Below are 26895 nucleotides of genomic sequence, written 5' to 3' on the forward strand. Positions count from 1 at the left end.
GGACGCTGACACAATCAATCAAAACATTCCCTTGGAAGCAGCATTGCTCTAACCACATAAATGACCTGCTCAAAAGCAGTCCAAGGCACTTGGATTCCATTAAATTCAAGTTTTGCGATTCATCCACCAACAATTAAAAGGGGCAAGTCTCCTCAAGCCCCTAATAAATTTTCTCTTTGTGGCTACAGAAATGGAAATTGCCCATAATCGTTATTTTTACAGTTGAATTCTTTCTCTGGATTGAATATTCTATTTAAATTTAAGGCTGGGCGCGGTGGCTCATACCTGTTATCCCAGCACTTTGGGAGGCCGATGTGGGTGGATCACTTGAGGTCAGGAGTTCGAGACCAGCCCCTGGCCAACATGGTGAAACCCCATCTCTACTAAAAATACAGAAATCAGCCAGGTGTGGTGGCGGGTGCCTATAATCCCAGGTCGAGTGGCTGAGGCAGAAAAATTGCTTGAGCCCAGGAGGTGGAGGTTGCAGTGAGCAGAGATTGTGCCACTGCACTCCAGCCTGGGCAACAGAGCGAGACCCCATCTCAAAAATAAATAAAATAAAATAAAATAAAATAAATTTGCTAGGCCTCAGATTTCTAATCAGTATATGGAAATAATATACCCATTGTTCTTGGGATGAAGAAAAATAGCATGTGACAATGGCTAAAACTAAGTTGAGTACACAGAAGGTACTCAGTAAACATTACTTTTCCTTTCCTTCCAGTTCCAAATCAAATCTTTCTCCACACTTTTAATCTGGGAATTCTTCTCTAATAATCCTAATGATGATCACATAGGAAACTAAAGAAGCCTAAACGGGACCACCCACAGATCCAAGAAGCAGAGAAATAAGCAGCTTCACTAGGTTTGGAGAGGGTGGGGGTTAAAAGCACAATCACCAGATTTTCTGGACGTTATTTGAAAGTATTATTTTCCGAGTTGAATGAATTGGACACAAAGAATCAGAAATAGAAGAGAGGAAGAACAGAAATTCTGTTCTGGAAGTGGAGGCAGTGATGCTATCTTTCAAAGGTGCTAGACAGGAAGTATAAGAGGTGACAGCTTTTTGGTAAGTCAAACTCAAGAGCTCAGTGTAGTGGCTGGCGGACTGGCTGGGCCTTGACTTTATAAGCAAGCACTCAAGGTTCACAGGGACTATTGCCATTAAGTCATCTCTATGCTGAAAGGACCCATATTTTTCATTATTTGTGATAGGACACCCTTGAGTTGCGGAGCCACAGCAGCAAGCATACTGCTCACCTAGGAGATGGAAGCAAGCAAATCGTAGCTGTCACCGCCCAGGCCACAGCTTGCTAGGCAGGTACTTTGTTACCTTACTCACAGAAGCACACACAGGGCTAAGATTAGGCAGACCCTAGGCCCCCTGTATTCCCATGTCATTGCATCCTGCCTGGCCATGAGACACAGAATCATGATAGATATTTTCATCTCACCCTAACTGAGCTGTCCAAAGAACTGTGTTTCCTATTGCATGGTTATAATGTGCTGGACCGAGAATGTGTCATCAGTATCACAGAAAAGAAAAGGTACACTCTGTGCATCATTTTGAAGTTTTTTTGTCATCACAGCTACCTAACATTTATGTATACTGCTATCTATCTAAAGGATCCGGGTTAGGGGAAAAGGGAGAGGAGAGGAGAAGCCAGTGATCTGCAGTGTTTAAAAGTTATTGCCAAGAGACTTGAGTTTATATTTTAAATTCCAGGAAGTCGAAGTGTTCTGGGTAATACATGTGAATCACTGGAAAGAAATCTTCCATTTTCTGGCTAGAAGGTGCCTCCTTCGACAACCACAATGTCAATGAATCATAGGTCCTTTATTACTCTACATCCTTTGCATGATCCAAGAGCCTGTTATTCAGGCCCCCCTCCAGGAATTAACCAGGGAACTATAAGTCACCCCTATTTAGGTTCATCTGGGATGCCGTGTCTCAACTCTTTCTCTGGATGAATTCCAAAAGGTGGCATAGAACTGTGATGTCCATAATTACCAGGCCCTGCAGAGGCTCCGGTGGGCAGTAAGTAGCCTTCTGTGGCTGGGATAGGAGGGCCTGTCAGTGCCCCAGAATATTTCTTCTACATGACTACTTGCATTTGAAATTCTTAATCCCTGGATATCTGGGTTTGATATTCTATCAGTCTCTATCTGAAGTTTATGCAACACAATCTATTCATTCTTTTGTTGAACAAAGGTTTACAAAATGACTGAGGAATACTCTGTTTTATGCATACATATTATCTCTCTCTCTCTTTTTTTCTTTTTCTCTTTTTTTTTAGACAAGAGTTTCACTCTTGTTGCCCAGGCTGGAGTGCAACGGCATGATCTTGGCTTGCTGCAATTATCGCCTCTCAGGTTCAAGCAACTCTCCTGCCTCAGCCTCTGAAGTAGCTGGGATTATAGGCATATGCCACCATGCCTGGCTAATTTTTGTATTTTTAGTAGAGACAGGGTTTCTCCATGTTGGCCATGCTGTTCTCAAACTCCTGACCTCAGATGATCCACACACCTTGGCTTCCCAAAGTGCTGGGATTACAGGCGTGAGCCACCGCACCTGGCCTATATTCTCTCTTGACTATGGTCATTCCAGCTTTTCCCAGTAACCCAGTGATTCTCACCCTCACCTTATTTGGGTGGGCACAGGTCAGTGAGAAAAAGATATTGGCTTTTCAGCTGGGGCAGAATCTCTCTCTGATGCTCCTCTTACGCATGCAAACTGCATTAGAAATCTCCGCACTGTAGCATCATCCTATAGACGACCAATTTTAAAATGTTCCAGATATAAAAATCTTACAAAAACCATCTCACTTGGAAATGCAACAGGAGTCAGAAGCCTGGGTCTGTATCTGAGCGTTGCCACCAACTATGACCTTGAAGTTATAACCTCCCTGTCTGGGCCTCAATTTTCTGATCAATAAAATGAAAAGAATCAATGAGATGCTCTCTAAGCTACTTTCAGCTCTAAGTGCTTCCCATTCACTTCTCAAAACAGTTCCCTACAGATTTCTACAAAATGCTTACTCCTCCTGCACGCAGGATCCTTTGGTACAACTGCACACTCATCAGCTTTCAACTGTTCAGAAACACGCCAATGACAGTAAATGAGCCACTGAAAAGTGTTTTTCCTTCCTTCACTGCTTACAGCCTTCAAAGTTCTTAATCCCTATCCATGCATTAGCCACATATCAATTTGATTTGACTAACATCTAAAATAATCACAGATAATAACAAGTCTCTAGGTTCTAAACACCTTTGATGTTTGACTTACACGATTTTCAGCAACTCTATGTTTAAGGTTAAAGTAGATATTAAATTTCCAAGGCCAAGAACTCTAGAAAGGGGGAAAATTGTGTCTGCTTACCCTGCATGCCTGGAGTCCAAACAAAACCTCTGCTCTTCAGTCACTGACGTAATGGCCAAGTGTGTAAAATCTGTCATTTGCAGACCTGTCATATTTGTAAATTTCTTCATGAAAACCCCAAACAATAAATCAGATGGAATCCAAGTTCTTTGAATTCTCTTAAAATTCATTAAGTATATATAGTAAGATAATCAGTTTGAATCAGACTTGAAATTATAGCTAAATTATGACATAAAATATTGAATGACATATTTTATGTTGAAGATACAATATGTGCAAGGTACCTAAACAGTGCTGGGCATATGGAAAAGACTCGATAGTGGTAGTTGTTATTAATTTAAGATTTCTGATCCTCTCTGATACAGCTATGTGCTAGCAGTCATCAATAAAATTCAGGGCTTACCCTGGTTTCCCTGGGTTTGTTGTCTAGGACTGAAGGGAAGTATCATAGCTGATAAAAGGAAGAAGAATTTGGTACCTTTATTTAATTAACAAAATGCTATGAAAAATCAATTTCTCTATCAATTGTATGAAGTGAAAAGCTGCATATTTACAAATCTGACTACATAAAAAAATATATAAAATTTTTGTGTGGCCTAAAAGGAAATAAGCAAGTAAATAGCAAAAACACCATAAGCAAAGTTAAAACACCAAAAGTGCAGTGGGAAAGGAAAACAGGCAAAGGAGAAAAGCTTTTGGACCAGTGGTTCTCAACCAGGGGTGATTTTGTCCCCAGAGAGCTTCTTGGTGGTGGTGGGATGGCGGGGGGGCGGGGGGGCGAGAGGTGTTGCTACTTGAATCTAATGGGTAAAGACCAAAGATGCTACAAACATCCTACAATGCACAGGACAACCCCTCAAAACAAAGAATGATCCACCCAAATGTGAATAACACTGAGGTGGAGAAACTCTGTTTTAGGCACATGAAAAGAAACTTAATCTCACGCCCAAGCAAAATGCAACTTAAACTCCAATCTATCAGAGAAGCAGAGTTCAAAGTGTTTAATAATCTGTATTAGAGGCCGGGCGTGGTGGCTCATGCCTGTAATCCCAGCACTTTGGGAGGCTGAGGCAGGCAGATCATGAGGTTGGGAGTTTGAGAGCAGCCTGGCCAATATGGTGAAACTGCATCTCTACTAAAAATACAAATATTAGCTAGGCGTGGTGGCGTGCACCTGTAGTTCCAATCTTGAGTGAGAATCCATCTCAAAATAATAAAATAATAATAATGATAATAATCTGTATTAGAAAGGGTATGGTGATACAGACAAGCTCATATATTGTCAGGAAAACAAATTAGTTCAACTTGTTTTTTTTTTTTTTTTTTTTTAGATAGAGTCTCACTCTGTCACCCAGGCTGGAATACAATGGCACGATCTCGGCTCCCCGCATCCTCCACCGCCCAGGTTCAAATGATTCTCCTGACTCAGCCTCCCAAGTCACTGAACTTACAGGCACCCACCACCACACCCAGCTAATTTTTGTATTTTTAGTAGAGACGGGGTTTCACCATGTTGGTCAGGCTGGTTTCAAACTCCTGACGTCAAGTGATCTGCCCACCTCGGCCTCCCAAAGTGCTGGGATTATAGATGTCAACCACCATGCCTGGCCTAGTTCAACTTTTATGGTAGATAATTTGGCAAATATTTGTTCAAATTAAACAAGCACATACCCTTTGATGCAGAAATTTTGTTTCTAAGAATTTATCCCAGATATTCACACACGCGAATGTATACTAAGACTTGCATTATTCACTGTAGCTTGGATGATAAAGCAAAAGTAGAAAGGTCAACTACCCAACAATGGAGTCCAGTTAAGTAAGTTATATTATATGCCAGGATGGAATATGCAGCCTTTAAAAAGAACAAGGCAGATTTATTTGTGCTGATAAGAACTGCTAACTGAACAATGCATAGTACAATACAAGAAATAAAATATTCCAGCAGTTTCAAGGATATATATACACATATGCCGGTACATTCAGATTCTGAGAGAAGACAGAAATGGGAAAGAGTAGTTCTCACTGGGAAGGAGAAACGAGTGTTTAGAGTACAAAAACTGGGAAGAAAACTGACGCTTCACTCTACAGTAGGTCCTCTTGTCCTTTCTAAATTTTGCACTATGTGTTACATATTCAAAAAACCTAATTCCATTTTTTTTAAGATGCCGTATGGATCAACTTAAAAAAAAATCTACCTACAGGCCTAGCTAATGTAATTTTAATATAAGTCAAGGGCCAGTCATGAAAGAAAGGCACATTCAAGTGGGGCAAAATTTAAGATAGTTTAATAAAGAGACCCTTGACAAAAGTACAGGCAGAGTTCTGGGAAACCCACAGCAAGAACCCTGGGATTGGAAAAGCAAAGAACTGGCACAAAGAAGCACCTCCTGACAGCACTGTGGCCTGAGGTGTAGGATCATAAACCACCTTCGGGGACCCTGCAGGAGGGAGCTGGGGGAATAAAACCCCAACCTTTCCTCCCCCCACCGTCTCCTAAAGGAAAAGGGTGCCACTGGTGCCGCCTCCGGGGACACGGAGCCAGGTGGATCTCTGGTACAAGTGCCACTAAAGGCTGTATTTTGACTGCTGAAGAATGCTCACGTGTGTGGCCTTTTCTTTAATCCCATGTAAAGAAAAAATTCAAGATGCTGTTAATTTAGATGAATTCAGAATTCACTTAGAATTTACCAGGAATTGGCAAGAGATAAATGAATTCAAATATGTATTAGGAAAACTACCTCTTCGTTTATTATAAAAATGATTTTCCTTAAGTTTAAAGTTGGCTTTTGACTTTTTCCCCACAGTGAGGCAATTTAAATCCTTCATGGCTCAGATTTTTAATGTGAATGATACATTTGTTATCATTTGTAGCAGGAACCCAGCACATTCTAAGGCTTGCAGGCTCTCATTTCAGTTTTCTTTTAAAAAAACTAAACTAAACTAAAAAACTTAGTCTTCTGCAGCCTTATTGGCCCAACCTGACTCCATCCTTTCATCCTGCTCCAAACAAGCTGTTCTCCCTTCAGGCCACCATGGAGTCATTCTGATTCTAGCCAAACTCTTCTAAGAACTTTGATTTTTAAAACTAAGCAAAGAAAATACAGTCATTTGTAAGTTTTTCAAATCTTTCAGGCCTTAAGTTTTCTGATCAAACTTGTCAAGCTCATGACACATGACCATACAATGTGTCACTGGAGTTGTACAAAATCATCCTTTGATTCAAAGTAGAAAACAGAGCCCAAAAAAGTACAAAGGGGAACACATCATACATCCTTGGAAATCACAGTACATATTTTCAGAGTAAAACATCATAAAGATAGCCTCGTTTCATTTACACTCTAGCATTCTCTGCATAGACAGGTTTCATATTCGACAAAATGATAGAATTTCAGGGCTGCAAAGGATCTTGAACATCTACTTCCTGAACTCCTCCTTTTAGAGAGGAAGAAATTAAGACTTAAAAATGATTCTTGCTGGGCGCAGTGGCTCAAGCCTGTAATCCCAGCACTTTGGGAGGCCGAGACGGGCGGATCACGAGGTCAGCAGATCGAGACCATCCTGGCTAACCCGGTGAAACCCCGTCTCTACTAAAAAATACAAAAAACTAGCCGGGCGAGGCGGCGGGCGCCTGTAGTCCCAGCTCCTCGGGAGGCTGAGGCAGGAGAATGGCGTGAACCCGGGAGGCGGAGCTTGCGGTGAGCTGAGATCCGGCCACTGCACTCCAGCCTGGGCGACAGAGTGAGACTCCGTCTCAAAAAAAAAAAAAAAAAAAAAAAAAAAGACTCTTGTCCAAGTGGCAGCACCAGTATTAAAACTCAGGTCTCCCTAAAGAGTCACAATCAGTATCAGCTAGAGATAATGCTGTAGTTAAGTATTTAGCTTGCTAAATGGAAATCTCAGGTTTTTCTTGAAAAACCCACTATGACAAACCAATTCAAAATTGGACAAAGGACTTGAACAGACATTTCTCCAAAGAAGATATACAAATGGCTAATAAGCTCACGAAAAGGCCAGCATCATCAATCATTAGAGGAATGCAAGTCAAAACCAAGAGACAGCACTTCATACCCACTAGTATGGTTATTACTTTATTAAAAAATGGGAAAATATCTTTTTTCGTATAATGATTTATTTTCCTCTGGGTAGATACCCAGTAGTGGGATTGCTGGATCAAATGGTAGTTCTACTTTTAGTTCTTTAAGAAATCTCCGCACTGCTTTCTATAGTGGCCATACTAGTTTACATTCCCACCGGCAGTGTAAAAGTGTTCCCTGTTCACCACATCCACGCCAACATCTACTGTTTTTTGATTTTTTGATTATGGTCATTCTTGCAGGAGTAAGTTGGTATCACATTGTGGTTTTGATTTGCATTTCCCTGATCATTAGTGATGTTGAGTACTTTTTCATATGTTTTTTGGCCATCTGTATATCACCTTTTGAGAATTGTCCATTCATGCCCTTAGCCAGCTTTTTGATGGGATTGTTTATTTCTTTCTTACTGATTTGAGTTCCTTGTAGATTCTGGATATTAGTCCTCTGTCAGATGTATAGATTGTGAAGATTTTCTCCCACTCTGTGGGTTGTCTGTTTACTCTGCTGACTGCTCCTTTTGCCATGCAAAAGTTCTTTAGTTTAATTAAGTCCCAGCTATTTATCTTTGTTTTTATTGCATTTGCTTTTGGGTTCTTAGTCACGAAATTCTTGCCTAAGCCAATGTCTAGAAGGGTTTTTCCAACTTGCACACACATGTTTATAGCAGCACAAATCACAATTGCAAAATTGTGGAACCAACCCAAATGCCCATCAATCAACGAGTGGATAAAGAAACTGTGGTATATATATCTACGTCTATATATATAGAGAGAGAAATAGATATCACATATATATACATGTGTATATATATATACACACACACATATACACACACATATACACACACACACACACACACACGATGGAATACTACTCAGCCATAAAAAGGAATGAATGAATGGCATTTGCCGCATGGATGAGACTGGAGACTATTATTCTATGTGAAGTAACTCAGGAATGGAAAGCCAAACACTGTATGTTCTCACTGATATGTGGGAGCTAAGCTATGAGGATGCAAAGGCATAAGGATAATACAATGGACTTTAGGGACTTAGGGGGAAGGGTGGGAGTGGGGCAAGGGATGAAAGACTACAGATAGGGTACAGAGTATGCTGCTCAGGTGATAGGTGCACCAAAATCTCACAAATCACCACTAAAGAACTTACTCATGTAACCAAATACCACCTGTACCCCACTAACCTATGGGAAGAAAAATAAAATAAAATACAAAAAAAGGGTAAGCTGAAGCACAATAAAAGAATGGAAAAATAAGTGTTGTCAAAGATGTAGAGAAACTGGAACCCTCACATACTGCTGGTGGGAATGTAAAACGGCACAGCCTCTGTGGAAAACAGTTTGGCAGCTCCTCAAAACATTAAACAGAGAATTATCATCTGATCCAGATATTCTACTTCTAGGTATATGCACCAAAAAATTCAAAGCAGGAACTCAAACAGATACTTATACATCAGGGCTCATAGCAACATTATTTGCAATAGCAAAAAGGTAGAAACAACCTAAATATATACATCAACAGATGAATGCATAAGCAAAAGGTAGTATATGCAAATAACGGAACAGCATTCAGCCTTAAAAAGAAAACATGCTACAGTATGGATGAACCTTGAAAACATAGTAAGTGAGGCCAGGTGTGGTGGTTTACGCCTGTAATCCCAGCACTTTGGGAGGCTGAGGCAGGTGGATCACTTGAGGTCAGGAATTTGAGACCAGCCTGGCCAACATGGTGAAACCCTGCCTCTACTAAAAATATTTTTTTAAAATTAGCCAGGCATGGTGGCGCATGCCTGTAATTCCAGTTACTTGGGAGGCTGAGGCAAGAGAATCGTTTGAACCCGCGAGGCGGAGGTTGCAGTGAGCTGAGATCATGCCACTGTGCTACAGCCTGGGCAACAGAGCGAGACTCTGTCTCAAAAAAAAAAAAAAAAAAGATAAAGAATAAAGAAAACAAAACAAAGTAAGTGAAATAAGCTAGTCACAAAAGGACAAATAGTAAGTCTCTAAAATACCCAAATTCACAGAGACAGAAAGTAGAACAGGGGTGACTAGAGGCTAGGGAGAGAGGAATGGGGAATTTTTACTTAATGGATATAGGTCCTGTTAGCGATGATGAAAAGTTATTACGTGGATAATGATGATGGCTAAACAACATTATGAATATACTCAATGCCACTAAAACATACACTTAAAAACAGCTTAAATAATACATTTTGTATTATGTATATTTTAAACTAAAAAAAGATGCAATTGGTGGAAAAAATCAGTCATGTAAATTATGGGTTTGGGAGTCTCATGAAGATAAGCAATAATATATAACCCCCTACACACCAAGGGAATTAAGAACAGGCATTTCATTCAAGTAAAAAAGCACAAAAGAAATAACTGTGAAAATTCCAAGTTTCCTGGGCAAGATGACCAAACCATAAGGGAAGACTGCTGTATGAGTTTATATGCAGGTGAGGGCAATGTCTTTTACTTGCTCTCTAGGGCCATTTCTTGGTCCAAAAGTGAATAGTTTAAAAACATGATACACATTGTTGTCCAACTGACCTAGAGTGTTTTGGCCCCAAAGAGGTTTTTCTTTTTTCAATGAGTTAAATAATATGTCAGACTTTTAATGCTTGAATAGGTTTTTCTTTCAAACTTGGCAAAATGACCCTTCAAAAGGCATGTGTAAAGATGTTTGGGTTAGAAATAACAAACCGATACCCTACTAAGGTGTTATGTTTATTTGACTGTATGATGATGCTATCGTTCAAATAAACACACTCAGCATTCCCTCCTTTTCCAACAGCCACAGCTCAGACACATTGCAAATGAGTGTCCACAGTAGTGATGGTTAGTGTTGAAAAGCAGTTTCTGTGATACAATCACTTCTGACACGTGCAAAAAATGCCTCCTGTGCTAAATGGTTTCCCATTTGTCATTTCTTGTTTCAGTTTCCAGAGAATCTTCACAATGAAGGCCCATCACATCTCAAACCATCTCAATCCTTGCACCCTTTGAAATCCAATGTGATCATCTCATACAAATTATCAAATGTAAATCAAGCCTCTAGGAGCCTGGGTCCAGTTGACTAGGTCAACACATGTACAAGGACAGCTGAAAGGCACACTGTGGGTTTGCTCTGGCACCATCATCAAAGGAGGACATCTGTGACAGAAGGCTAGAGGTTTCGTCAACAGAACAATCTTGAGATTAAGAGGGAGGGTTTTCCAAGGACCTGGACAAAATAGGAAAGCGGGTCTAAGATGTTGTCTGACAGGAAAGAATGGCAATGCTTAGAGCAGGGCTTCTCAACTTTGTTGCTAACAACATTTTGGGCCCAAATTATCTGCCATGGGAGCTCTTTCCTTTTTTTTTTTTTTTCAGACGGAGTTTCGCTCTATCTCCCAGGCTGGAGTGCAGTGGCACAACCTCGGCTCACTGCAAGCTCCGCCTCCCAGGTTCATGCCATTCTCCTGCCTCAGCCTCTGGAGTAGCTGGGACTACAGGTGCCCGCCACCACATCCAGCTAATTTTTTCTATTTTTTAGTAGAGACAGGGTTTCACCATATTAGCCAGAACAGTCTCAATCTCCTGACCTCGTGATCCACCCGCCTCAGCCTCCCAAAGTGCTGGGATTACAGGCGTGAGCCACCGTGGCCAGCCCATGGGAGCTCTCTTGTACATTGTAGAACACACAGCAGCATCCCTGGCCTCCACCCACTATATGCCACGAGCACCCCCAGATTTGGATAACCAAAAATGTTTGCTGGCATTGCCAAATGTGTCTCTTAGGTGGGGGTGCAAAACTGCCCCAGTTGGGAACTATTTGATAGACAGATAGTTTTTTCCGTTTCACTTCCGCATTATGAGTGTGAACCAGATATTTCAGAGTAACAGAGTGAGCTGAGTGAGCACCCAGCTAAGAATATGCCTGATGGGTGCAAGTGAAATAAGAGAATTGGAGACAGGGAATAAGAGAAAGAAGCTAGGTATTAGTAGACCATGTGGGAAAGAGGAAGAGGCCAGAGTGAGGTGAAGGAAATGCAATGAGGTTTTGGTGACACACAGAAGGGAAGGTTGCAATTTGGTGATACCAGCGAATGAATTCATCTTCACTCTATTTTATTTTCTATTAATTCAACTCTGTGCTCAAAGTACTCTCAAGTGTCATGTTCACACGTCAAAATCTGGGCAATTCAGGTAGGCAAGTTCAGCATAGAGAATGTATGTTATCAGAAAGAATGATGGCTACATGACAGGTTTAAACTAACTGATATCATTCAATTAAATCAAGTGTAGCTTCTCTTGTCTCAAACTAAAGACTGTATCCTCAAATATTGTCAAAATGCTTAACATCAATCCCAAGTAGGACTTAACTAGAATAAGGATGGACCTATGCAAATATATCTCCCCTTCCACCTTCCTGGAAAGACAATGAAATAACTGTCCTATTACTAGTAAACCAAGAGTATCATCCTTGCTTATAAGACCTCCACACTATTGGCAGCTGGTAATGTTTTGTTGAGATATTGTGCAGACTATGGAAATGAACTTCTGTTATGGGATTTGGGCTACATCCCAAAGCTGAGGACAAAAGGCAGTATCTGTCATTTCACTTCCTGAGATGCTGGCTGTGCTGCAGAAACCAAGTCTGTCCCATTGGAGCAAAAAAGGTGAAAATTCTTTGGAGAGTTTGACACATATCCCTTGGAATTTAGGGGACATGTGAACAAAACACTTTCTCACCATCCCCTGAAAAATTTTGAAGATAAGGCAGACTGGAGTGAGCTGAAATGGTGGGGTGAATTAAGAAGGCAGCCTGCCCTCCCAGCATTTCGTATGGCAATTATGCATGCATTTTCCACAGGCTTAAGCCATCCTGGTAGGACTCTGCCAGACAGGCTGCCTCACAGAATGAGGAAACCTCAGCCTTAACAGGAACAGGACCTGAGGTAGGAGATTTGAAAAAGATTAACACATTTAATGATATGGGTGAGTCTCTTTTGGCATTTATAAATCATTTCCTAATATAGTATCAGGCTCATTTAAGAGCTTGATAAACATCATTAATTCATGATAACATATCTTTATCATAGTGGATTAATAATAGTTTCGACCTTTGTAACTCACAGAGTGATCCACAAGTGAGCAGCACAGCATCCCCTGAGCGTGTGCTAGAAATGCAAAATCTCAGGCTCTACCCAGAATTCTGATTCTGAATCAGAATCTGCATTTAATAAGATCCATAGAGACTCCTATGGACATTAAAGGGTGATAAGCACTGGTTTAGACTATTGGTTCCCCACCAAAGCTAAGCATAACAACTGCCTACATTATTTGTTTTCAAAATACACATATCCAAAGCACATTGAGAAATTCTGATTTAGGGACCCTGGGGGGCAGGCTGGGCATCTGTACCTTTTGATCAATCCTAGATTCTGTTGTATAATACTACCAGTACTGAGAGTCTCTGATTTAGGGATTGAAGAAGGCAGGCATTTGAAGTCACATTTCTGTGTACTAATTGTATCCCACCCTGTAAACACTTTTACATGGGTGAATTCACTTCTCCTTCCAGGGGCTTCATTAAGCCACTGATAACCTCCAGCAAAACACACAATTAGCTACAACTTCATCTCTGTAATGATATGGTTTGGACTTGTGTTCCCACCCAAATCTTATATAAAATTGTAATCCCCAGTGTTGTAGGAGTGGCCTGGTGGGAGGTGATTGGATCATGGGGGCGAACTTCCCTTTGCTCTTCTTGTGACAATGAGTTCTCACAAGATCTGGCTGTTTAAAACTGTGTAGCACCTCCCACTTCACTCTTTCCTCCTTCTCCAACCATGTAAGATGTGCCTGCTTCCCCTTTGCCTTCCACCATGATCGTACGTTTTCTGAGGCCTCCCCAGCCATGCTTCGTGTACAGCTTGCGCAACTGTGAGTTCATTAAACCTCTTCTTTATAACCCACCCAGTCTCAGGTAGTTTTTAATAGCAATGCAAGAACTGACTAATACATGTGATCGATGAGGAATCCATTAAAAACTATTAAAGAGAATAAAAATGGCATACCGAATAGGGACATGCAAAACAAGACAGGCTGGAAAGACACTGGAGACTTCCACCCTCCACTCTGCCCATGTCTGCCTGGGCTATGTCAGTGTGACTCAATATTGACTTCTCATAGGGGCTTGTTATTTGTGAATGAAAATGAAAGGAACCATTCACAAGCCATCACCAAATTGTTAGGTTTTCTTGTCTAGATTTTGTCATGAGAGTAAGAAGAGCAGTGCCTGATTTAAATCAAGCCCTAAGAACTTAGTGGCTGTTGCTGCTGCATCCACAAATACTTCAAACTCAGCCACCACTGCAGCAGATCAAATTTCAAATAACCAGCTGAAATAGAGCCCAAACTCCAACATCCCAACCCGATTTCTAGGATAGACTATTAGGTAAATTGGGCACTATTAGTCCTTTTAGTGCTTTTAAGAGTTAATTTCCTTAAATGAGATCCTTCAGAAGTCTAAAATTTTCAAGTAACTGCCAGGTAAAAAGAAGAAATACTTCTTCTGGCACAAAATGGTCCAAAATATGATAGACTTTGACAGGAGGGAAATGATAATTACTGTATGAACAGCCGAGTCAGTAGGCTTTTACCAAATAAGGTTATGATTTCTGCAGTGAGTATATTTCAATAAAAGGATATTTTCAGCCTTTAGACTTTAGCTTCTTTTTAGAAAATGGTATAATACAAAGTAAATTTTGTTCAATACTAATTCATCTATTTACCAAATATACAATATTGGCATTAAAGTTATTTTTTTTTCATTTCCACACAGTGTCATGGTTTTCTGGGCACACTATGGGATTCTCAGATGTTTCTAATTACCCTCTGTGTACACCCAATAAAACAGCTGGCTCAAGATGTTATTAATACCCCAAGAAGATCCAGAGGACTCATAAATCACCCTTTCTTCAGAAAAGGACAACGCAGTGGCGAAAAGTGACATATTCTAATCTTGCTAAATAAGACTTTAGCTAAGAATGCTCTAGGATACTTCCTAACATGCCAGGAGAAGGGCAGTATTCTGCTTTCCTCACTATAGTAGACTTTAATTACAAGTTTTCCTTTTACCTCTTCTAGGGAGAATCTGATGAAAATGAGGCTGAATTTCTGCACTAGAAAAACTTACAAAGTCCCCATAATCCAGACCAATTCTTACTGAATCTGATGGGCATCTGAATGAAGTTTGGTCTCAGAGTGAAGAAATCTCTCTGTATTGCATAAAGTTTTTTTTCTCCCCAACAAAATCTTAGGAAAAGCCAACACTCAGTCACGCCAGTCTTTCAGTAAGTACTGCATGAGTCTAAATTCAAGACAATGAGGTTGAACAGTAAACCATTCCTTAGGGCCATACCCTTCAACTAAATAGAAAATCACGTTTTAATAAGTGTATCAATGACAGCACTACATTAAATTGGCAATGGAAGGGCATCTGGCTCTTCTTATTTTCTTTCTTTATGATATAAATTTGGAGAATGAATCTTAAACAAAATGCTCACTAACTTTATCCTTCTCCATTTGGTAGTTATTTTATTTTCCTGGACTGCTTAGCATGAAGATGACTATGTGACTGACCTCAAAAACATTTTCACATCATTTGTATGTTAGTTCCAGGAGGCTTTCCAACAATAGACAAATTCATTATTCTTTCTCCACCTGGAAATGTGTATTTACACACACATATATACATCTCTTAATAGTTAAAAGTTGCTACAAATACTTGACTTTTATACAACAGATGCAAAATTGAGGTCAACTCATATGCCAATAAATGTTGCAGGTATATACTGCATCACATAAATGTGGTTACCAATATCTATTTTAAGTCCAGCTTCCTTAAATTTACTTTAACCTAGGAGACCAGAGGTAACTTATACAACTGACAGCAAAGTGAATAGCACAAAGTAGGATCAAATGTTATAATCATACATCACTGGAGATGTCCCCATCTATTCAAGATGATTACTTTTCCTCCTGACCACAGCTTTTGGTTCCAAAATGTATTACACTGTTTAAATGCTTTTACCCTTGCCAGAGGGCTTGGCAACATGCAAGAGCTTCCTGTGCAAGCAAGTGAACTCAAGAAGAAGCATGATTCAAGGCAGAGAGGACATGGTGCTACAATGTTGTCTTGGCCATAGCATATTGAAGCCTGATTATTATTTTTGTGCAAGGTCTAACCTACCCACAGCAAGCTTAAGTGTAAACAAGTACAGAGCCTTCTGTGCACTCCTACCAGAGAACCAAAGTGAAGGGGTAAAGAAATGTCCTTCTATATCCTTCTTGATGCTATTGTGCTGTTAGGATCAGTAAATAAAGCAACCACTGTGTCTGGGGTACACAGGGAGCACCAAGCTCCAGGAGACATAAGCACACACTCTCTCAACCCCTCTACCCCACAGCATACAACATGGAGTTTGATAATTCAGAAAAGGACTTATCATATTCAGAAAGAGACAAAGGTCTTCCAGTCAATCCAAGGAGTCCACATGCACCTTCGGTCTGCCCCCAGAATAGCCCTCCAAGGAAGGTTAGGACACTAAATAATTCGTTTTACATGCAGGGAAGTCAAGAATGAGAGAGGTTATGAGAGATGTGAGATTACCAACCCGGGGTACTGGAGCCAGTCAATACATCTGAAGCTAGACAACCAAGTGTCAAATGACACAGTAATGACTAGAGGTATAAGAGGAAAGAAAGAAAAAAAAAAACAGCACAGTCAGAACTGTTTGAAATGGAACTTAAGGTTCTTCTGTAAAAGACTGTCAGTATTTACATGGATGCAAGAGTGGGGAGCAGGAAGTGTGTGCAGCAGGAACAGCTGTACTAAAGGTATTGGAAATCTAATTGCACTTTGCCCATGAGTAGAAAGTACAGTGAAGTCAGTGTTAAAAACTTAAAGCTCCATGCAAATTGCTACCAGGGTGTCCTTTTCCATGCATCTCGTGGTTAGTGGAATATGCTATTTCCTATGCCCCTAAACTCTGACACAGTCTTCTCAGTTAATTATTTTACTTCTGTGATTTTACTTGCCTGAGAACTAACGATGAAGCTGTATCAGGTAAGGTCTGTGCACACCTCACAACCCAGGCAGCCGAAAATACAATTTATTGTCAACATTCAGCAACTCCAAAGCGGAGGCACAGTGCTGGCACTGGAGACGCCAAGGTGGAGTAGACAAGTCTTTGTTCCCAATCAGTTTACAGTGTAGTGGAAGAAACAGGCATGTCAACAAATAAGGGAAATGAGGCTTTGTAGCATGATCGTCACTTAGCTGAGTCTTGAAAAAGAAGTGGGTAATTGTCCAAACAGACTAGGTAGGGAAATGTACCCTCCACGCAGAGAGAGCAGTGTGCACAGAGACCCAGGAGCACAAGACACCCTGGAGCACTAGGGGACCTTTGGTATCCCTGGAGGCTCAGTCTGGCAGAAGTAGAGGATTGGGGTGGAAGAAGGGGCACGGCTGAAGTGAATGCCGTGGAGCCAAGCAGCAGGGCCCTGGATGCTATGCTAAGCAGTTTAGGCTTTTCCAAAGATCACTCTGTATGCTCGAGCCGACAGCCTAGAAGAGAATACACACTTTGTGACATTGTATTACAGACTCCAAGGAATTTTGAAAGGTTATTTATTCCAGGCTGGCCTAGCACAACCCTTTCAAGGAGCCCCATCCACTTCCACAACATAGGCCAGGCATGGCTTAAAAGGAGCAATCTATCACACGTGCCTTTCCCACAGATCTGGCGAACCACAGAACCTGCTTTTAGTTAAGCTTAATTTTTTAAAAACTGTCCTGGCGACAGATATATGTTCTTATACAACTACTCTGCACCCCGCCCCACCGCTCTTCTCTGCCTCAGTCGTCTTCCTCTTCAACCAAATAGGACCTTACTCTCTGCTGATTCTGGCTCTTAAGGTCAACCTATTGCCCCTCTTCTTCCAAGTAACCCATGGAATCACCTTTCCACGCACCCCTTCCTCTACGCAGGGTCCTCCTGCCCTCTGCCCACTGCCACCACGCACACTCCACACCTTCACTCACAAGCAAGAACCAATTTGATTTCCCTTAATTAAAAGCAAGTTCCATACCAAACTCATGTGATCTGCCCTTCATAAAAGAATGCTGAAGAGACCGGGCGCGGTGGCTCACGCCTGTAATCCCAGCACTTTGGAAGGCCAAGGCGGGCGGATCACGAGGTCAGGAGATCGACACCATCCTGGCTAACACGGTGAAACCTCATCTCTACTAAAAATACAAAAAAAAAATTAGCCGGGCATGGTGGCGGGTGCCTGTAGTCCCAGTTACTCGGGAGGCTGAGGCAGGAGAATGGCGTGAACCCGGGAAGCGGAGCTAGAAGTGAGCCGAGATGGCGCCACTGCACTCCAGCCTGGGCGACAGAGTGAGATTCCGTCTCAGGAAAAAAAAAAAAAGAAAAAAGAAAAAAAAGAATGCTGAAGAAAGGCGACACCACTTTCTTGATAACTTTTTTAAAATCTAAGACCTTTACTTTTTATTATAAATCACCAAGACTCCTGCAAGAATTCCAGGACTGTATCATTTTTTTCATCCAGAGAACAAGACTCGGTTGCTTCTATCCTCTGTGTATAAGGCGCTTTATCTGCAGATATTAATTTGATTCCCTGATACAATGCAGGTTGATGAAACCAAACTCAAGATAGGAGATAGGAAAGTCTGGAAGAATGCTCCAAATGTCAGCCTTTTGTGGGGGGTGCTCCACGGTTTAGACAAAATAAAAAGCACGGTCTCCCAGCACTTTGGGAGGCCAAGGCGGGTGGATCACGAGGTCAGGAGATTGAGACCATCCTGGCTAACAGGCGAAACCCTGTCTCTACTAAAAATACAAAAAATTAGCCGGGTGTGGTGGCAGATGCCTGTAGTCCCAGCTACTCGGGAGGCTGAGGCAGGAGAATGGCATGAACCTGAGAGGTGGAGCTTGCAGTGAGCTGAGATTGTGCCACTGCACTCCAGCCTGGGTGACACAGCGAGACTCCATCTCAAAAAAAAAAAGCACGGTCAGAGTCTGATGACAACGTAAGTCATGTGTCCTCACAACACTCATCGCCACTTCATCAGGCCCCTGCTCCAGTGTTATCTCATCAGAGAGCCCTTCCTTCCCTGAATTCTGTAAAATAGCAACCACGCCTTCCATCAATACTTGCCATTCTCCAATCCCCTTCTCAGCTTTGTTTTCTCTCAGAGTATCACTTCCTGACATTAGTTCATACATAATGTTTCTTACAGTATACTTTTGGTAGTATCTGTTTGACAGTAGTGTACAAATATACTATATTTTTAAAATGTATTTTTATAATTGTGGTAAAATACATGTAATACGTACCATCTTCACTATTCTTAAGTGCTGTGGTTCAGTAGTGCTAAGTACATTCACATTATTTTGTATCAAATCTCCAGAACTTTTTCATTTTGCAAAACTGAAACTCTATACCCATTAAAGAACTCCCCATTCCATCCCTATGACCCCTGGCAACCACCATTCTACTTTCTCTTTGAACTTGACTACTCTAGGCATCTCATATAAATGAACTCATACTGTATTTGTTTTTTTGTGACTGGTTTATTTGACTCAGCATAACATCTTTGAGGTTCATCCACGTTGTAGCCACACTATGTTTTTGTAATGCTAGAGGAGGGCAAGGACTTTTATTTAGTTCACTGCTATTGCCTGAACCTATACCTGGCACATAGTATGTGCTCAATAAATGCATGTTAAATGAGTAACTGTTCCTAATACTAGCCTTTTAAAGGTGGTCTATAGCTCAAATAAAATAAAAAGGAAAAGACCGGGAATGGTGGCTCACGCCTGTAATCCTGACTTTGAGAGGCTGAGGCGGGTGGATCACTTGAGGTCAGGAGTTCAAGACCAGCCTGTCCAACATAGTGAAACCCCATCTCTACTAAAAATACAAAAAATTAGCCGTGCATGGTGGCAGGTGCCTGTAATCCCAGCTACTCGAGAGGCTGAGGCAGGAGAATCACTTGAACCCGGAGGGCGGAGGTTGCAATGAGCCAAGATGACGCCACTACACTCCAGCCTGGGCAACAAGAGTAAAACTCCGTCTCAAAAAAACAAACAAACAAACAAACAAACAAAACAAATTAACAAATTAATTAATAAAATAAATAAAAGGAAAATGCTCTACATTATGACTTTTATTCAGTATTAGAAAGTAAAATTCTTTGATATGGCTAAATGTATGTGGAAGTGGTTTCTTTGACAAGTTCTTAGGCATTCTAAATTGCCTGAAGGAAAAGCAACCACTTTCTTTTAGTATTGTATTGAAACATCTTTTAAAACCTGAGATATACCTGCACAATATATTAAGGGGAAAATATATTCTCCAGTGAAAGGGTGACACGATGGCATTTTGATTGGTTTCTGTGTGAGACAAACATCAAGAAATCCAAACAATGATGAATGGCAAAGGATGAGAAACTCAGTGACTGAACTAAGTTTCCAGAAAAAACTATATACTTGCCCCTCTTGAGCAGTTATGTCAGTTTATTTAATGCCTCAACGAGAGAAAATTTTCTTCCCTCCTTGTGAGCAGAACCTACACAGTCAGCTTAGCAGCACGAACTGCTTCTGTTCTTCATCCCAGCACCACGGTATTAGGCTGGTTTTGCGAAATCTCCGGGAAGATTTTCAGTGCAGAGCATCAGACAAGACCCAGAACAGCTACAGGAGGCCAGAGGTTGTCATTTATTCAGAAACTTATTTAGCCTCTTAAAACGTGAGTTTCCTAGCTAAAAAACTGAAAGCACTTCTCTCTTCTTCAAAATGACAAGTATCAACTTCTTTCAGAGAACTTGAGTAAATTCTCAAAGAGTAAAATCCAAATGCCCAAGCTTGAAATTCAAGGTGTTCCACAGCCTTGCACCAATCTGCCTTCCCAACTTGTCATCTACCATTATTATTTTTCCTGTGTCCCACATTTAAGTGAAACTGTTCCCAATTCCCAGAAACCACCTCTGCCTTCTCATCTCCATGCCCAGTTCTAGGGGGGTAAATTCTTCCTTCCCATGTCAACTTTGCTTCTCTCTTCCCTCTACTCCCCCATCCATTTTTATTTTGGAACTTACCAATGTTTCAAGTTCCACATCTCCCTTCATTCCACAATCAGGCCATCTGCATTTCTCTATTAGCCCTTCACCAGGAGACAACATGCTTGCGAGACAGGGACAGCAAGGTGAACTAAACATTAAAACTGCACGCCATCTCTTTTCTCTCTAAGCATCCTCCCTCAGCTAGAAGTGATATTTCCCTTCTCTGGGCGCCTGCTAGCAGCTCTCTACCTTAATTTAGCGTTATTTACATATACCCTTCATCTCCTCCTCAAAGTATAAGCTCTTAGAAGGCAGCTTTATGATTTATCTTAGAAAATCTACTACCATGTTTTATACATAGTCACTTAATATATGGTCATAGGAGGCAACATGGGAGAGCCAGAGGTATTGTGACTTAGGATAAGAAAACCTGGCTGAAATAACCTTTAATCAAGCCAGTAAAGCCTCAGTGCTCATATTTGCAAATTATGGATACTACCATGTGCCTAAGAGACAGTAAGCATCAAATGAAATCATGTATGAGAACATACTTTTTAAATGGTCAAATGTTTTCTATAGTTATTCAATGGGCGCTAATAGAACATAAGTCTTTTGTAACTCAGAGAAAGCAGAATCACATAAACCAAATGTGTTTTTTTGACCATCATGACTGCTTTTCAATGTCTCCACAAATAAGTTATACCAAGTGACAGTATTATTGCGTTTGAAATATTCTAGTTGTGACAACATGAAGTTATATGTTCTTCTTGTCACAGGAACTTAAGGCTTTATAAACAATTTAAAAATCCCAGAAGGTCATCTGCATTTTAGCCCTATAAAATGTTAAGAATCCATTAAAACAACAACGGTGAACCTGCTGGCCCACCCAACGAGGGATATGTTTCCATTTTTCAAAAAGGCAGGGGTGGGGCAAACAAGGAGGCAGAGCTCAAAAAAAAAAAAAAAAAAAAAAAAAAACCTCATTATCATTAGAAACCTGCTTCATAGGAAATACCATTTAAAGTAATTATTCTGTTAAACCATACCAAAATCACTATCCATAAAAATGGGCTTTTCTAGAATCTCAGAGTGCTTCCTTTGGATACTATATTCATTTGGGCCTCACTTTTAGAGTCACATTAAGCGAAGGTCATACTTATTATTTCTCCCACTGAATACTCAAGAACAGAGACTGCATGCTCAACAGTCATGCGAAAATACCTGCTGCCTTTCACACCTGGAAAGCCCAGACTCACCCTCATCACAGACCAGAAGACCAACACAGGAGCGGCATGAAGGAAGGAAGGAAGGAATTATCCCACAAGCCTGTAAAAGAACAACCTCCACATATCTATTAGGACCTGCACTGTATGGAGGAGGTGAGCTGGGCCCAAAGAGCACATAGAGCCAATGTTACCCCAGGATTCAGCCCCCGTATGCTGGACTCTCAGTTGCTTTCTCTCTCTCTGTTATCCCAGCCAGGCTTCCCACAAGACACAACTGCATGAGGTCCTTCACCTTGTCCCTCCTATACATCATGGTCAGACTCCAGGCAGGTAAGAAAACAGATGGCAAAAGGATATCTAGATTCTAGGCATAGCTAACTGGCTTGCCAAGAAACTAAAGCAAGCTCACTTAATTAACACTCTGAACCTAAGTTTCTATATTGAAAAAATGGTGATGATCATGTCTGTTCCACATCCAAAAAAAAAAACAAACTGTAAATCACCATGCAAATGTTGGAAATTATTTCTGTTGTGCTGATTATCAAAACTGATTATGAAGTCCACATAATTTTCCCTGGATTATGTTGACTCCTTAGAGTATGGCACTCAAGCCAAATTCAGCCCAACAAATGTTTTTGTAACACGGCCACACCTATTCTTGTTCAGATTGTCTCTGGCTGCTTTCACACTACAATGGCAGAGTTGAGTAGCTTTAACAGAAACTGTATGGCCCACAAAGTCTAAAACATATTTTATACTATCTGGGCCTTTACAAAAAGTTTGCCAGCCCTCACCTTTAAGTACTGACAAATATTAAAGATCAAAGGGAGTAGCTGACAAGTGACAGTAAATTTTGAATTTTCCCCAAACTTTAAACTATTTTCCAAATACGTCTTTTTTGTCAAAAGATACGGTACACTTTAAACAAATATAAAGAGAGAAGAAAAAAATCAGAAAACCACTTTTTGTAAATAATAAAATTATACTAAATCAGTAAAGTCCCAAAAAGATACATGCATAAAAAATTTTTAATTTTTCTGTATTTTCAACAGATCACAGTCTATAAGTTCTACAAAATTATCATTCTTAAAGAAAGAAATATCATAAAAATTATCCCTCAAACTATCCAATATTTGAAATAAAATGTAAACAGGAGAGGGAAATAGCTCAGAATATAAATGACGTGTTTCCCACAATTTCCAGTGTGAAACTATTTATCACTATGGGCCCTTCTCACCCCATCCTCTACTTTTTAAAAAATTAAACTGCTCTGCCAACCCTCTATGGAGAGTGGAGTTCTGCTTTTGAAATGCTTTTGTAAATAATTTTGCTTCATTTTGCATTTTGAATAGGCTATGTATATTCTGTTCCTAAACATCTGGTTCAGTGCCAGGAAGGAAAGTGTGCGGCGTGTTTCGACAAGTAGACTTCCTCTGTTTCTCAAAGCCTTCAAAATATTTAGTTTCAAAATGAATACACTGGAAGCCAAAAAATTACCACCCATTTGATTATTTTGTCATTGCTACTGTAAAGATTTACAATAAACACAAGTAGGGAAAAGAGCAGTGAGTAAGGAAGGCAACCAAGAAAGATAAAGTGGGGAAAAGCCATAAGACTCATGATAGTCTACTGGAATTGCCTTTTCCTTTCCCCTCCTTGTCTGTAGCCCTCCAAGAAAAGCCAGAAAATAGTATTACTTATTGCCGATAAAAAGTCATACGATCTTAGAGATGGACTAAATTTTAGAGGCCATTAAACACAATCCCATTTGTTTTATGAATGAGAAAAACTGAGGCCCAGTAATATTAACTGGCATGCCCTATGGATTAGCTAGTTAGTGGCAGGACCGGGACCAGAATCCAGTTTCCTGATCATCAGTTCACTTCCCATTAGACTTGGCTCCCTGCCCTGCAAAGCACAATGTACCATTTGGCACCTAACAGCTAAATTCTTTTAAAAACTATGCCCAGGGTACCCCTATCATAGCCAGGAAACTCACAATGCCCTTTTAAATCGTATCTATGGGCACATATATTTTCCAAGTACAGACGATCAAAAATATGCTTTGACCTCCTAAGGATTGGGAGTCACAATAAAGCAAAGGAATAATCAAAGAGCTAATAAGAACTTCAAGCTCTCCCTTTATTTTGTCTTGATGTAAATCAGTTTGAAATAGACACCCCTTCTCCTACCACCCCCCCAGACACACACTTCCAAGACTAAACAGCAATATTCCATAAAAAGACCAGATCTAGCCAGTGTTATTATCTGTCTGACATTTGGGTTATTCTTGTGAGTAACTCAGAAAGTAACGTGGGTGTCTGCGATTATTTGAGTACACATGCAAACCATAATTGGTCAAAAAATAATAAAAGACATTTTTCTGTGACAAAAATACTGTATTGCATGACAGCATGGCAACATGACAGCATTCCGTGGACCGCAATACTTTCTCCATTTGCAAAAAAGTAAAAAACAAAAATTCAAAACGAACCAACAAGCCTTTCTTGCAGACAGCAACTACTAGTTCATATTTAAATTAACTTAAAGGAGTACTGAGAGTAATCTACCAGTCTGTCTTCCCAAAATCCACGTTATATATCAATTTATATTCAGTCTTGTGAGACGGAGCAGAAACGTGGCAAAAGATGCAACTCTGTGTCCCTTTCTACAACCAAGTACAGGTTTTTGACAATTCTTGGAGTTTTGTTTTAGAACTTGGCTATTTTTGAAGTAAAAACTTCAAATTTCATCACCACCTTCCAAAATTTATTACATGAGTCAAATCTAATACAAATTCCACTTATCACTAGGCTGATAAAATTTGAAGCTTATCAGCACAAGTCATGCCTTAGAGTCTAAATCTAAAACCTACTCTCTTTTCTTGTACTGTATATATTCCCATTACCACACGGCTGCGTAAATGCTAAGCAATAAGGGAAAATATTCTAGTTGCCATTCCCCTAAGAAACCAAAAATCAGGGTAAAAATTATTCCGAAAGTAATTTAAAAGATCCCATGAAAGAAACATATTCGTACTCATAGACAGACATCCATTGAAGCAGAGAGCAGTGTGAATGAAGGGGGTGTCTAAATGCTACAATCTCATAAAACTCGACTCAGTAAGGACAGTTAGGGACCGTGGAGGAACTCACCCACTCGGAAGTTCGTGGCCGTCAGGGTGTCGGCAGCATGACCATTCTCACTAATGAGAGTGGTGGTGTTCCCCTTCTCACAGCTGTTCTGACAGCTGCCCTTGGTGCAGGTCACTTTACAGATGCTCGGAGTAAAGACCACCTTGATGCGGCCAGTGTGGTTACTCACTAGGAGCGGAGGCAGGGAGAAAAAAAACAACAAACACATCAGCTTAGTATCCATGAATTTGCCTTGGAAGGTTTAAAAAAACAGAAGAAAAGAAAAGAAAGGAGCAAGAGGGGGAAAGAGAGAGCCCACAACCCGACAGGTTTAAGGAAAGAGGGAAGCCTTCAGTGCTCGCTGCTCTGTATTCAGTGGTGTCTCTGAAACAGGAGTAGGAAGCTTAGCAAACAGAACTCTGGGATGCACTCCAAAACCACATTTGAAGTCGAGTCACTGGAGTGGGATTACTAACCACAATGCTGCACTTTATTCACGGGCAGACAAAGAGCAATACCAAGGGCACGACAGATTAAAGAGCCAACCCTGACAGGCAGATGTAATGCAAAGGGGTTGGCCGTGCACCTAGCGGTGAATAAACTCTTGTGTCCTCAACTTGCATACTTTCCCTGTTTCTCCACTTATTAAGTCACTATTTGCAGCCCGACCCCTGGAAATGTTTTAGGCATGCGGCATGTCTGAAAACATCTGTCTCAAATCTCCTGGCACTCTCGGCTGAAGTGATCAAATGCTGTGACGCAGCTGCAGGAGCCCATTTCTTTTTCACAACTCCAGGGCACTATTTCTCCATAAGAATTTAGGCAACATATATTTTGTTTTCCTGTGAACAGGGCCCACCTTTAAAGGGGTAAGCCAGGTCACAGGGATAAAGGGTTGCCTCCCTAAAAATAACACCCTTGGGCTCTCACTGTCTCTATTCATAGACCACCTGGAGCAGCCACTGGGGATGGAGCTTCCTTTCATTCACGTGGCCTTCTCTTAAAAACCAAATGCTATCACCTGACCACACAGCCGAGGCTATGTGGTATCACAAAATAAGCCCTAGACTAAAAGTACATCCCGGTTTACAATCCCAGCCCAACCACGGTGTGACTCTGGACATGCCATTTCACCTTTTTTCCAAAACATAAGAGAATTGAAACTGATATTTTCTATACACTTCTAACTTTCAACCCAAGTCTCTACCAGTGGTCAGCAAGCTACAGTTCAGGGACCCAATCCAGCTCGCTGCCTGCTTTTGTAAATAAAGTTTTACTGGAACACGGCCACCCTCATTCATTTCTGTACTGTCTATGGCTGCTTTTGTGCTGTGATGGCAGAACTGCACAGAGGCAGTACGGCTTCATCCAGACCTTCCCTTCACTGCAGGATCTCAACCTGAAGTCTCTGACAAATTGCAGGACACACACAGTTTTGATTGCTCCATCTGCGATAGGCCGCCAGCCAGGTCCTTCCTCTTTCCAGGAGACTAGGCAGAAAGCAAAAATGGTAGCAGTAACTGAAGAGAACCAGTCATCTGTGAGGCTGACAAGAAGCAGTACCCTTCTGACGCCACTCCCTGACTAGAGTGGCCGAAGGGGAGAAAGGCTCTGGGCCAGCCTTTTTTATACCATCTTAGCCCACCAGAAAAGCTTGTCTCCCTTTATGCTGCTTTGGTTTGGCTAATTATTATATTTTCAGAAAATCATCCCAAGATGCCTCTCTCAGACCCTCAACAAACTAAAACTGTGGTCATAAACTGAGCTCGGAAACAAACAACTGTAACCAAAGAAGCCATTCCAATGTCAAGGTTGGAATGGGGCCCCAGAGGTTTTCAAACACAACCATCTCTCATCCACTGTTTGCATTCCACATATCAAGTGGTCATGTAACCTTTATTTGAAA

At 40.9% G+C, this 26895-nt stretch overlaps 1 protein-coding gene across 27 annotated transcripts in view; it reads right to left on the bottom strand.

Moving 5' to 3' along the window:
- LTBP1 (latent transforming growth factor beta binding protein 1) overlaps positions 1 to 26895 on the bottom strand; it is a 445556-nt gene that overhangs the window by 233897 nt on the left and 184764 nt on the right. For 14 of the 27 annotated variants that reach the window (XM_077959734.1, XM_028831786.2, XM_028831788.2 and 11 more), the window contains one exon: positions 25011 to 25178. The exons of 6 other annotated variants lie outside the window; for them this stretch is intronic. In XM_077959734.1, the coding sequence (XP_077815860.1) occupies positions 25011 to 25178 (168 nt within the window). Of the gene's footprint in view, positions 1 to 25010; positions 25376 to 25465; positions 25638 to 26895 lie in introns of those variants that run through there. 7 more of the 27 variants (XM_077959749.1, XM_077959747.1, XM_028831793.2 and 4 more) reach the window with 2 other exon arrangements.

Source organism: Macaca mulatta, chromosome 13, assembly GCF_049350105.2.
Source record: "Macaca mulatta isolate MMU2019108-1 chromosome 13, T2T-MMU8v2.0, whole genome shotgun sequence".
NCBI classification, from domain to species: Eukaryota; Metazoa; Chordata; class Mammalia; order Primates; family Cercopithecidae; genus Macaca; species Macaca mulatta.